Genomic DNA, 12029 nt, shown 5'->3' with positions numbered 1-12029 from the left:
TCTCAGGGAGCCTATGCTTTTCCGCCCTTCACTATGATACCCAGGGTACTACTTCAGCTACGACGTCAACGAGTGTCGTTAGTATTGCTGGCACCTCTGTGGCAGGGCCAGGCCTGGTTCCCAGAACTGTTGGAGCTGTCTTGTCAACATCCACTCCTTCTCCCGGCACTACCGACACTCCTGTCGGACACTCGAGGCAACCATCACCCCCTCGTTCTGGAGGGCCATCTCCGTTTGGTGGCTTGGACTCTTTCCGGGGCTCCTGGAGGGTCGAGGACCTATCGGAATCGGCTAGGGACCTCCTATGGGACTCGTGGGCCCCAGGCACGAGAAGATGTTATTTGTCCGCCTGGAACGTTTGGTGTCGCTGGTGCGTGGAACGGGGTGTCGATCCCTTTACAGCACCTGTCCCCAGCGTTCTGAATTTCCTTTCACACCTGTTTGTCCAGGGTAAATCTTATCGCTCAGTGAACGTGGCCAGGTCGGCCATCTCGGCGGCTCATGTCCCTCTCCTAGGGACGCCGATTGGACAGGATCCTTTGGTTTGTCGGCTGTTGAGAGGGATCAGACTGTCGCGTCCCCCGGCTCCTAAATATACATCGCTCTGGGACGTTCATCGGGTCTTGGATTTCATTCAGTCTTGGCCGGAAAATCAGGATCTTCCTCTACGACAACTGTCGGCCAAATTTGCGCTTCTGTTATGTTTGGTGTCCTTTCGTCGGGTCTCTGACGTTAGGGCTTTCGATGTTAACGCCTTCTCCTTTTCCCCGGACGGGGTGACCTTTTCTATTACAAGGCGTACCAAATCTGACTCTTCTACAGTCTTCTATCCATTTTTTCGAGAAGCCCCTAGGCTCTGTGTAGTTTCTACCCTGTCTCGTTATTTGGCTGTTACCAAGCCGCTTCGACCCTCTCAATCAGGACAGCTGTTGATCTCCTACGTTCGCCCTCATAAACCGGTTTCAACTGTTACTCTGGATCGCTGGATCAGATGGCTCCTGTCCTTGGCCGGTGTGGATTCGTCGTTCGGTGCTCACTCAGTCAGAGGTGCGGACGCATCTGGAGCACTGATGGCAGGTGCTTCTCTTTCCGAGATTCTACGTTCAGCAGACTGGTCTCGAGAGGACACCTTCCGGAGATTCTACTTCAGACCGGCGGAACATGCATCGTTGGTTCTTCTGAAGGAGCGTTAAAACAGCAAATATGAAGCCTCCTGTCATGTTAGAAAATTGTAGATTATGCTAGCTTTAGTGTACCTATAATCTTAATTTTATTAATGACAGGAGGCGAATATTTCCCACCCTTTTCCTTTTCCCGACCCTTGGTTTTGTCTTGGTTATTGTATGTTTGTTGAATAAAGAATTACTCTACCGATCAGTTTCTATAGTGGTTATTTCGGTATTTTCTAATCCGGGGGCGGGCCCGATAGACTTGGTGGTTGGCTCTTACATATTGTGTTGGGTGGCTACATGATTTTAGACGTACACTTCATTGGCTAATCACCCCTTTCGACTGTCTTTCTCTCGTTTCAGTGTAAAGTTATCAAGATGAGGTCAAGTTCAAGTCTTCGTTTCAGTTTCTGCATGGATCGTTATCTATGTCAAGATGGACCTTCTGTTATATTGTGTTATGCTTTTCCTTACTTTATTTGTTGTCGCAGTTAGAAAGAGGAAATGGAATGCTGGGAAGGGAGTTATATGGTCTCCTTACTATTTTCTGATTGGTTGTTTAACTCTGTGTTTTTTACTGCTGTGGAGTTCTAGTAAAGAGAGACTTAAGCAAATATTCGCCTCCTGTCATTAATAAAATTAAGATTATAGGTACACTAAAGCTAGCATAATCTACAATTATTAATTATTCCAATTTTTACTTACTAAAATACATTATCTTACTATACCTGCAACAAAACAGGATCATTAAGTATGGAGCTATAGCGATGAACAACACCAGCCACAACATTAGTAAGATTGTATGTTGAATGAAGTGCTTCCTTTGTCTCAATGTCCAAGGCTAAAATAATAAAAAAAAAAAAAAAAAAGGCATGAGCAAATGGTTAAATATAAGCAAAACTGATGAAACTGTGAATATAGCTTTTAGTCGACCTAAGGCACTTGAGCTAAATGCCTTCACTTGCCTCACTGAAAGATGACAACATTAGTGATCCATCATTTGTGCTTTGCGAAGACTTTTAGATAGAAAATCTAATCAAGGCCCCAATTACAGTTATTAAAAAAAAAAAAATTATATATATAACATTTTTAAAAATAATATTAAATAATTTTAATAGTTTATTAAAGAATAATAAATTGAGGCCTAAATCACAGATGTTAAAAGACAGACTATAACATCAGCAGTTAGATTGTGAGCTTGTTTGGCCGTCATCACCTATTATTCCCATAAGTCGTACATGTTTCGATAAAATTAAATATTTGTCATTTTCTATTGTTCAACACTGAGAAATATGTTAGCGCTATATAAATAATGTCTTGTTTAACCCCTTAAGACCGCAGCCAAATGTACAAGTTGTGATCCAAAAAAAACGTAAACAAAACCTGGCATTTGCGCTATATGTCTGTCCAACCGTAATTCACCTCTTTCATATTAAATGCACCCACACTTATTATATATCATTTTATTCAGGGGAAAAAGGGCTTTCATTTAACATCAAATATTTAGGTATGGAACATAACTTAATATGAATACAATATAAAAAAAATGAGAGAAAATAAGATTTTTTTAAAATTTTCTTAGTTCTATGTGACATTCTAACTGTGAATGCCATAATACTGTTTGCTTTTACTGCAATAAAATACACATATTTGTATTCAGCGATGTCTCACGTGTAAAACAGTACCCCCTATGTACAGGTTTTATGGTGTTTTGGGAAGTTACAGGGTCAAATAAAGCATGTTACACTTTTCAGTTTTTTCACATTGAAATTTGCCAGTTTGGTTACGTTGCCTTTGAGACTGTATGGTAGCCCAGGAATGAGAATTACCCCCATGATGGCATACCATTTGCAAAAGTAGACAACCCAAGGTATTGCAAATGGGGTATGTCCAGTCTTTTTTAGTAGCCACTTGGTCACAAACACTAGCCAAAGTTAACGTTAATATTTGTTTGTGTGTGAAAAATGCAAAAAACGAATTTGAAAGCCAATTTTGGCCAGTGTTTGTGACTAAGTGGCTACTAAAAAAGACTGAACATACCCCATTTGCAATACCTTGGGTTGTCTACTTTTGCAAATGGTATGCCATTATGGAGGTAATTCTTATTTCTGGGCTACTAAACGGTCTCAAAGCCAACGTAACCAATCTGGCGAATTTCATTGTGAAAAAACTGAAACGCAAGCCTTATGTTTGACTCTGTAACTTTTGAAAACACCCTAAAACCTGTACATGAGGGGTAATGTTATACTCAGGAGACTTTGCTGAACACAAATATTTGTGTTTCAAAACAGTAAAAAGTATTACAGCAAAAATATCGTCAGTGTAAGTGCCGTTTGTGTGCGAAAAATGCAATAAATTTCACTTTCCCTGACGATATCATTGTTGTAATACATTTTACGGGTTTGAAACACAAATATTTGTGTTCAGCGATGTCTCTCGAGTAAAACAGTACCCCCCATGTACAGGTTTTATAGTGTCTTGGAAATTTATAGGGTTAAATATAGTGCTAGCAAATTAAATTCCCTATACTTTCGGCCTGGGTTGTTAGGCAGGTCCCGCTAATTGTAATTAATTAGGATACCTAATTATGTAAAATTATTACATAAATATATATGTAAAATTATTATATATCCATGTGTGTGGATATATATATATATATATATATATATATATATATATATATATATATATATATATATATATATATGTATATAATTTTTTTACAATTATTTTTATTTATATATAGGTATACATATAGTGATGTATACGTATATACTTAGCTATATACATATATATATTATTTCGTTCTACGTGTATTTTGATATCAATATATATATATATATATTAATATCAAAATACAGTTAGAACGAAATTACACATATATATTTGTAATTATTTTTTTAAATTTATTTTTTTAAACGTATTTATATTTTTTTTATTATAAAATATATATATATATAATTATAATTATGTATATATTTAATCAATATCCTTCTACGTGTATTTTGATATTAATTATATATATATATATATATATATATATATATATATATATTTATATATTATATATATATATAAATGATCTAAGTATATTTGATGTGTAACTGTAATTTATTTATTTTTTTAACTAATATTTTATTTTTATTACAGGAGAGGGGCAGAGACAGTGTCAGCCAGTGATTTTACATCACTGGCTGACACACAGGATCAGTGATCACAGTGACAGGCTGTCACTGTGATCACCTCCTGCAGATCACAGTAATTGGCCACAGGGGGAGTGCCTGGGTGGCCAGGCATGCCCCCCACCGTGATCTGCAGGGGGATCCTGCCTGGAGTTACTATGGGTCAGCCAATAGGCTGACACATAGTAACTCTGATCGCAGTGACAGGCTGTCACTGCGATCAGATCGCAGGGAGAGGCTGTCTCTGCATTCAGATCACAGAGACAGCCTCTCACTGCGATCATACTCTGCAGATCGCGGTCACTGACCGCAGGGGGACTGCCTGGGGGGCCAGGCATGTCCCCCGACCGCGATCTGCAGATTAAAAATGCCGCGGCTCCATGTGTCAGCCGATTTTAAAATCGGCTGACACATGGTAAATACCGATCGCAGTGACAGCCTGTCACTGCGATCGGAAGCTGCAGACCGCGGTCCCCAGGCACAGGGGGGCTGCCTGGGGGGCCAGGCATGCCCCCCGACCGCGATCTGCAGCGGCCATGTGCCGTCGGCCACGTGGGGGGTAAGACCGCCCAGGACGTACTATGCCGTCCTGCGGCGTTTAGAGCCGCCCAAATAAGGACGGCATAGTACGTCCTGCGGTCTTAAGGGGTTAAAGCCCTTTCACTTCCACAAGCAACTTGTCTACTTTATATTTGTAAATGCTCTTAATGCTTGTTACTTTATAGGATTTTAATTTAAACTGTTGGAACATTAACAATTTAAATTTCCATTCAAAATGTGTTTTATTAAAATTGGTATTTATAGAGCACCAACTAATTCTGCAGCCTTTACAATATTATGAAGGGGGGCGGGGGGGAATTTACAATAAATGAGACAATTAAACAGTGACACAGGAAAAATATGTAGATGAGGGCCCTGCTCAAACAAGCTTACAGTCTAGAGGAGGTGGGGTACAAATACACAACAGGGCAGCAAGTGTGACAGTCACCAAACAAGGTGGAAAAGTAGCAGAACAGGAGGTGAGAGTGAAGTGTGACTCTTTAGAACAGCAAGAGACAGACATGGATAGGTGTAGATAAGTTACTCTGGGAGTCCATGAGCATTTCTGAACAGATGTGTTTTGAGGGGCTTTTTAAACGATTGAAAACTAGGGGAGAGTCTGATGGGGGTAGCCAGGCTGTTCCAAAGTAAGGGGTACGCCCGTGAGAAGTCCTGCAAGAGCGAGTTAGCAGTAAGGGTACGAGCAGCGGACAGGAGAAAGTCACCGGAAGAGCGGAGGGACCGAGAAGAGGCATCTCTATGAATCAGTGTAGAAATGTGTTGGTTAGAGCTTTATAGGTAAGGGTTAGTATTCTGAATTGACACCTACAGGATACAGGAAGCCAGGGTAAGAAATCGACAGAGGGGCAAGGTATGGGAGGAGCGACAGGTGAGAAAGATTAGCCTGGCGGCTGCATTCAGTACTAATTTTAACAAAGCCGTTCGGCTTTTGGGGAGACCAACTAGGAGAGAATTACATGCAAGAGATTACCAGTGCATGACCAAGCTCCTTGGCAACATCTTGGGTGAGAAAGGGGCAGATGCGGGCGATATTTTTAAGGTGGAATAGAGAGGTTTTAGCAACATTGGGAATATAAGGATCAAAGAGCTCAGGGGAGTAGAGATATATTTGAGAGTCTTCAGCATACAGATGATAGCGGAATACAAAGGAGTTAATGAGTTTGCCAAAAGAGGCAGTATAAATTGAAAACAGAAGGGGACCAAGAACAGATCCTTGGGAGACTCCATGTGAGACAGGGCGAGAGGAGGAGCTGTCATTGCAAAAGGAGACACTGAACGAACGTTGGGAAAGATAGGAGGAGAACCATGAGAGGACAGTGTCACAGAGACCGAGGGATTGAAGAGTTTGGAGAAGGAGGACATGGTCAACAGTGTCAAAGGTGGCAGAGAGGTCAAGAAGAATTAGTATGGAGCAGAGGCCTTTGGATTTAGCTGCGATTAGGTCATTTGTAACTTTAATAAGAGCAGTCTCAGTAGAGTGGAGGGGGCGAAAACCAGATTAAAGAGCATCAGAGGAGGGAGTTGGAATTTAGGAAGATACAGAAGTCATACAAGTATAGAAAAGTCTTTCTCGAAGCTTTAAAAGGAAAAAGGAAGCAAAGATACGGACGGTTGTTGGAAGGGGAAGATGGGTCTATGGATGGCTTTTTTAGGATGGGTACGACAGTAGCTTAAGGGGAGCAGGGACCATACCAGATGAAAGAGCAGTTTAGGATGTGTATTAAGGATAGTGCAAGACAAGGGAAGAGAGATCTGATAAGGAGGGAAGGTACTGAATCAAGCAGACAGGTGGTGGGACGAGAGGAGAGAAGTGCAGCCACCTCTTGTTTTGAAGCTGGTGAGAAGGCCTGTAGGGTAGGGAAGGTACGGTCCAGGTGTGGTAGCAAGAGAGAGGAGCAAAGGGGGGAGAATTATTTCCTTAGCTGTTCAATCTCATCGGTAAAGTAGCATGAAAGGCTATCAGCTGAAAGGTTAGTTTGCGGGGTGGCTTGAGGTGGGTGAATGAGAGAGTTGAAGTTATTAAAGAGATGCTTTGGTTAGCGTGAGCATGAACCAACGAGGTAGGACAAGTAGGATTGTTTAGCAAGGGTGCTGTATGAACACAATATGAATTTATAATGTAGGAAGTTTGACAAGGTGCAGGACTTCCTCCAGCAGCGTTCAGCTGAAGAGTGCATGTTTGGAGTAGGGCTGCAGAGGTGAGGGTAGCATTATAATAGGAGATAGCCAGAGACGGACAGGAGAAGGTAGGGAAAGATGAGAGTTTGGAATGGAGATTAGCTGAGAGTTGCTGGAGATCAAGAGAATTCAGATCCCTTCTGAGTTGAGGGGGGTTCGAGTAAGGGATCTCTCTAAAACAAATGATAAGAGGCTGTGATATAAAAGAGGAAATGGAGTGTTATGGAGTTTAAAGACAGTGCGTGCATTCGAAAAAATAAGATCGAGAGTATTGCCAGCTACATGTGTATTTACCCACTGATATGCCAAGAGAGGAGGTAATAGAGATTAGTTTGGAAGCTACTGAGGTCAAGGATGGGTTAATGGCAATGTTGAAATCCCCAAGAATTAGGAAAGGGATATTACTTGAAAGGAAGTAGGGAAGTCAAGCAGAAAAATGGTCAAGGAATAGATGAGGGGAACCAGGGGGGGGCGATAGATAACGGCTATGTTATCAGAGGGAGAGAGCCATGTTTCTGTTAGTGCAAATAGGTTTAGGGAGTGTGAGATAAATAGGTCATGGATGGAAGTTGATTTAATGGTGCTGAAAACCGAGCGTGCATTCCAGAGGGCAGCTTTAAAGGAGGAATTATAGTGAGAGTTACATGGAATGGATATGAGATTGTTGTTGTTTCTGTTAGTACAATGTGTGTTAGTGGAGGTGGGACCAGGGTTTGGAGAGACAAAGCCAGCTGCTAGGAGCAGTAGGATGGAAAGGAAGAGAAGGTGGTAGTAAGATTTAAATGTTTGGGGTGAGAGCTTGCAATTTAGAAGATTTAGGAGTTTGTGGAGAAAGGCCGGATAGGCATGAGTAAAGTGCATGTGATGAATACAGACATGAGGAATGTAGAGAAAAATTTGCCTTATAAATATGACTTAACTAAGCCTTGAAAGGAAAGGTTTTTACAGAAATTATGTTCACATGTTAAACTTACCTAAACTAGAGAGCAGGTTAATAGTCTTCAATGTTATAGAGGGACTGGTATTTGGATCTTCAATAAGTTCCACTAGACTGCTCAAACATTCACTTGGTAGTATTTGGTTTGATGCAAACAATTTGTTTAGCTTCAATCCAGTGATAACCTAGAAGTCATAAACAGATAGCCTATTTTAAATCCATGACAATATTACATACATTTTCTTCAAACAGTGTGATGAGAAGAAGAGTGTTTCATTTCACATTCAGATTATTTTTTTTTTTAGGTGTATATGACTGATGAATGTATTCTCCACTTTTGGCAGAGCAACCTTGCAGATGGCAATAATCTGGCACAAAATGACAAACCAGAGAAGGACCTCTGTGAGTTCAATACTGTCAGGTTTTGCAATAAAAAAGTTATTATATGCACTTAAATTAGTGCTGGATGATTCTTTATTAAAGTCCTGAATTAATCTGGCATAGTCTGTATATTCTGTTATTCATATAAATATATATGCTTTTAAACAAAAAATTAAAAAAACATTAGATCTACGTAGAATAATACTATAGAATTCTTAACATGGGGAAAAATGCAATGGAATCAACAATATATATCCACATATGAAAAAGATGACCAATTGCTGTGGCTATTGTATTCTATGTATTAAACAGTTATCACCAGTCATCATAAAAACTACAGCCCCAAGTACTAATAGTATCTAATGAGAAAATACTTTATTGGGTAAAACAGGAAAATAAAGATACAGATGGGAACTGACCTGGGAAGCAAGTGTACAAATTGTTATGAGAGTTACAACCACAATCCCCTCTCCTAGTTTAATGGCATTAAAAAACAGCAAAACTTGGGGCTATAATAGATTCCAATGGTGGCTGGTAAGTCCAAAATAAACAGGATTGTATAGGGAAGGTTCACTAAATAGTGCTCTGGTGCTAGACATAACAATAGAAGCAAGAGGGAGGAAATGGCAAGGCAACAAGGCTTTAGCCAAGACAGAGGGGTGATGGTGGAAAAAAAATTGCCCAGGATAATCTAAATGCTTCAAACAAGGAGAGTATATGCTCACTAATAGCTATTGAAGCAGAATTTAGAAGTGTCCATATCCCCTTAGTATAGCTACTTGCAGATACCCCATAGAAGTAGAAATGAGATGAAGGGACAGGTATTAATGCAGAGCAAATTATCAACAAAATTAATAATAAAAGTACCCGAGCTGCTAGTCCCTGAGTCCCCTATGCAAACACCTTTGAGGGTGTTCTATGCTAGTATCTCATATCTATATATGCCATCTCAATTGCTACCAAAGAACCCCAAAAAGAAAGATCTAAGAATAAACACCCAGTGAGTGCATAAGTGCTATAAGTGCTCCATAAAGTGGGGACTAAAAACGGACGGTCTGGCAGAACGTCGGCGAAACTACAGAATTTCGTCCTAACAGAATGAGAACAGTTTCTCCATTCGTGTTAGGAAGCAATTCGGGGGTCTGTTCGGAATTTCATTCAAATGAATGAAACTTCGATCCTATTCGTGCCGCGGCTGCATCGTCCAGCCGCTTAGTAGATAATTCCCTAATTCCAACTGTATTAGAGAGTCATCTACCAAAAGGCTGAAAGACCTAAATTGGTCTTTCAGCCAAATTTATTAATACTAAGTAAAGATTACCTAGTATTAATACATTCTGCCCCATCTCACAATATCGCGAGTAGGGGCTCACTGTTTAGTAGACATGCTTCTATTTTAATATTTTACAAGGAGGGAGCTACGCGCCGGTAGCTCCCTCCTTGTAATAAACTGAATAAATGAACCAGTGTTTGTTTGTTCGCCTGACATTTCTATTTATTCATCTTTCGGAAGACTTAATGGAAGAATTTCCCGTTCGAATGCCCACGTTTTTAACTGGGCATGCGCAGGAATTTCACAGCTCTATCTAGTGTGGGCAGATGACGTGCCCCACAGCAACTTCATTTACCAAAGATGGCGGTGCAGAGCAGTAGGTCAGAGCAGAAAAGGATTAAAAAAAAAAAAAAAAAGGTAATATGGGAGGCATAGGGGCATTTGATGGTTACCAGGGGGGCAATTAGATGTGGCGGAGTCGGGGGGCCATGACAGTGCCACTTTAAGTTTTAGTCTAAACATAGAGAAGATGTCTAGGTCATGACAATAGACTGATTAAGATGTTCCTATGTGAAATGACCAAGTCATGGTCTTGTAGCTTTGCCAAGTTAAGGTAGGTCCTAACATGACCTAATTAAAAATTTAAGGTATAAATGTGTAATTATTATTACAACACAGGAGAGTATTTTGGATGCAGAGACGCTGCTTCATTTTATCATGACTGAGAGGTTGACTTACTCAAGAGGATATGCTATTCTGTTTTACTGATATTGCAAGCATATACTTTAATTTCATTAACTCTGCTATAAATGTTTAACTTTTAATATGTCTATATTTGTATTTAATAAAAAAAAATTAAAAAGACAAAAAAAAAAAACTTTATTGCTTTTAAGACAATCCCTATTTTTATTGTATTCTCAATTATTTCAATATTTTAAATAGAGGAACTCTTATCTACTATATAATATTATGGCCAAGATATCTGTACGGTTAGCCCCGCTAAATTCTATACTTTAAGATGTTGTAGTGGTAAATAGAGGAAACAGCTGCGGTCACAAGAGTGAAACACTGTACAGACAGACTCCAAGCACTCCAAGTGGTCATGGTGCTTGGAGTAACCTTTACGAATATTTATTCTAACTAAAAAAAAAAAAAAGTTCATGGTTTTATGCTCCCCCATGGGAAATAAAAAAACCTATAAGAACACTGGACTTGTTTTGCATCTAAGACCATCATAATATTAACCATCATAATATTTATGTTTATAAAGTGTCAGTCTTAGATGCAAAACACATCCAGTGTCCTAGATTTTGTAACTAATCTATAATATTTGTTTCTCCTTTCAAACAGTACTTTGGGTTTTTGATAGGCTGAGAGCCTGCAGATCCAGGCGCCTTATATTGATCAAGGATCAGCTGACCACTCTCAGCCAACAAATGACACAAAGTGGAAAAACATTGCACATAAAAGAAGCCAGCCTGGAACTCTGCCAGTCACAATGATTTAAAGTGCGCTCCACGCAGCATGACCACTTCAAATCACTGAAGTGGTCATGGTGCTCAACTTTGTTACTGTGATTTATAAGTGAAATGCTCAGTATATAAATAATACAGGATTCAGAGCAACACTTCTCACCTCTCAGCATGAATACCTGTATCAGGTTGGATGGGTTTAATGCAATGAATAGTAATGATGTCGGTTTTCATGGGAAAGCTTTAAGACCTATTTCCAAATCAGAGGTCCAAGGCAGAGCTGTCCCCGTCCGGCCCTCCTGTGCAGCCCCCCCAGGTTACTATAAGTAGGATTCCCCTTACCTCCAGCTGTCTGTGCAGCGATGCCCCGTTGCTCTCGTTTTTGTAGCTCTTGTACTGGGCGGCAGCCAGCAGCAGGGTCTTCATGCCGGACACCGGGTCCATAATCAGCCGGAGAGCTTACCGATTTTGAAAACGATTTCCACCTAGCACAAAACGAGAGCCAAATCGTAATTCGCGCCCTAAGCTTTCATTTTGGTTAAGGGCAGGATATGACGTCAGATACGGAGAGCGACGGTAGCCTGCAGTGGTCAGAAATATTCGTCAAACTTTTTTTTTGTTGTTGATGGGGGTTTGCCAGTTAATTGTGCGAATCTCTCTCTCTCTTTTTTTTTTTTTACAGAGAAATTACTACATTACCCTGACTAATATGAGCTTATGGTAAAAAGTATTTTTAGTCCCCATGCTTGTGTTTGTTAGAGGTTAAGGACAATTATAAATCACCTTTTCCCAATTATATTGTCACTATAGTTAGTTTTATTAAATATTATGAAATATATAGTGTTGTGTAATGATGTTGAAGCCAATATTTGAGCA

General features: G+C 40.1%; 1 protein-coding gene across 1 annotated transcript in view; it reads right to left on the bottom strand.

The window, feature by feature from the left end:
• The window catches only part of CIP2A (cellular inhibitor of PP2A), a 46995-nt gene extending 35292 nt beyond the window's left edge, over positions 1–11703 (bottom strand). The window contains exons 1-3 of the mRNA XM_063444608.1: positions 11496–11703; positions 8065–8212; positions 1898–2010 (exon numbers count right to left, since the gene is read on the bottom strand). Of these exons, the coding sequence (XP_063300678.1) occupies positions 1898–2010; positions 8065–8212; positions 11496–11597 (363 nt within the window). The 5' untranslated portion in view covers positions 11598–11703. The remainder of the gene's footprint in view (positions 1–1897; positions 2011–8064; positions 8213–11495) is intronic.
• Between the last annotated feature and the right edge of the window lie 326 nt (positions 11704–12029).

This window comes from Pelobates fuscus, chromosome 1, assembly GCF_036172605.1.
Source record: "Pelobates fuscus isolate aPelFus1 chromosome 1, aPelFus1.pri, whole genome shotgun sequence".
Classification (NCBI taxonomy): Eukaryota; Metazoa; Chordata; class Amphibia; order Anura; family Pelobatidae; genus Pelobates; species Pelobates fuscus.
This window is presented reverse-complemented; position numbering and strand designations above follow the sequence as displayed.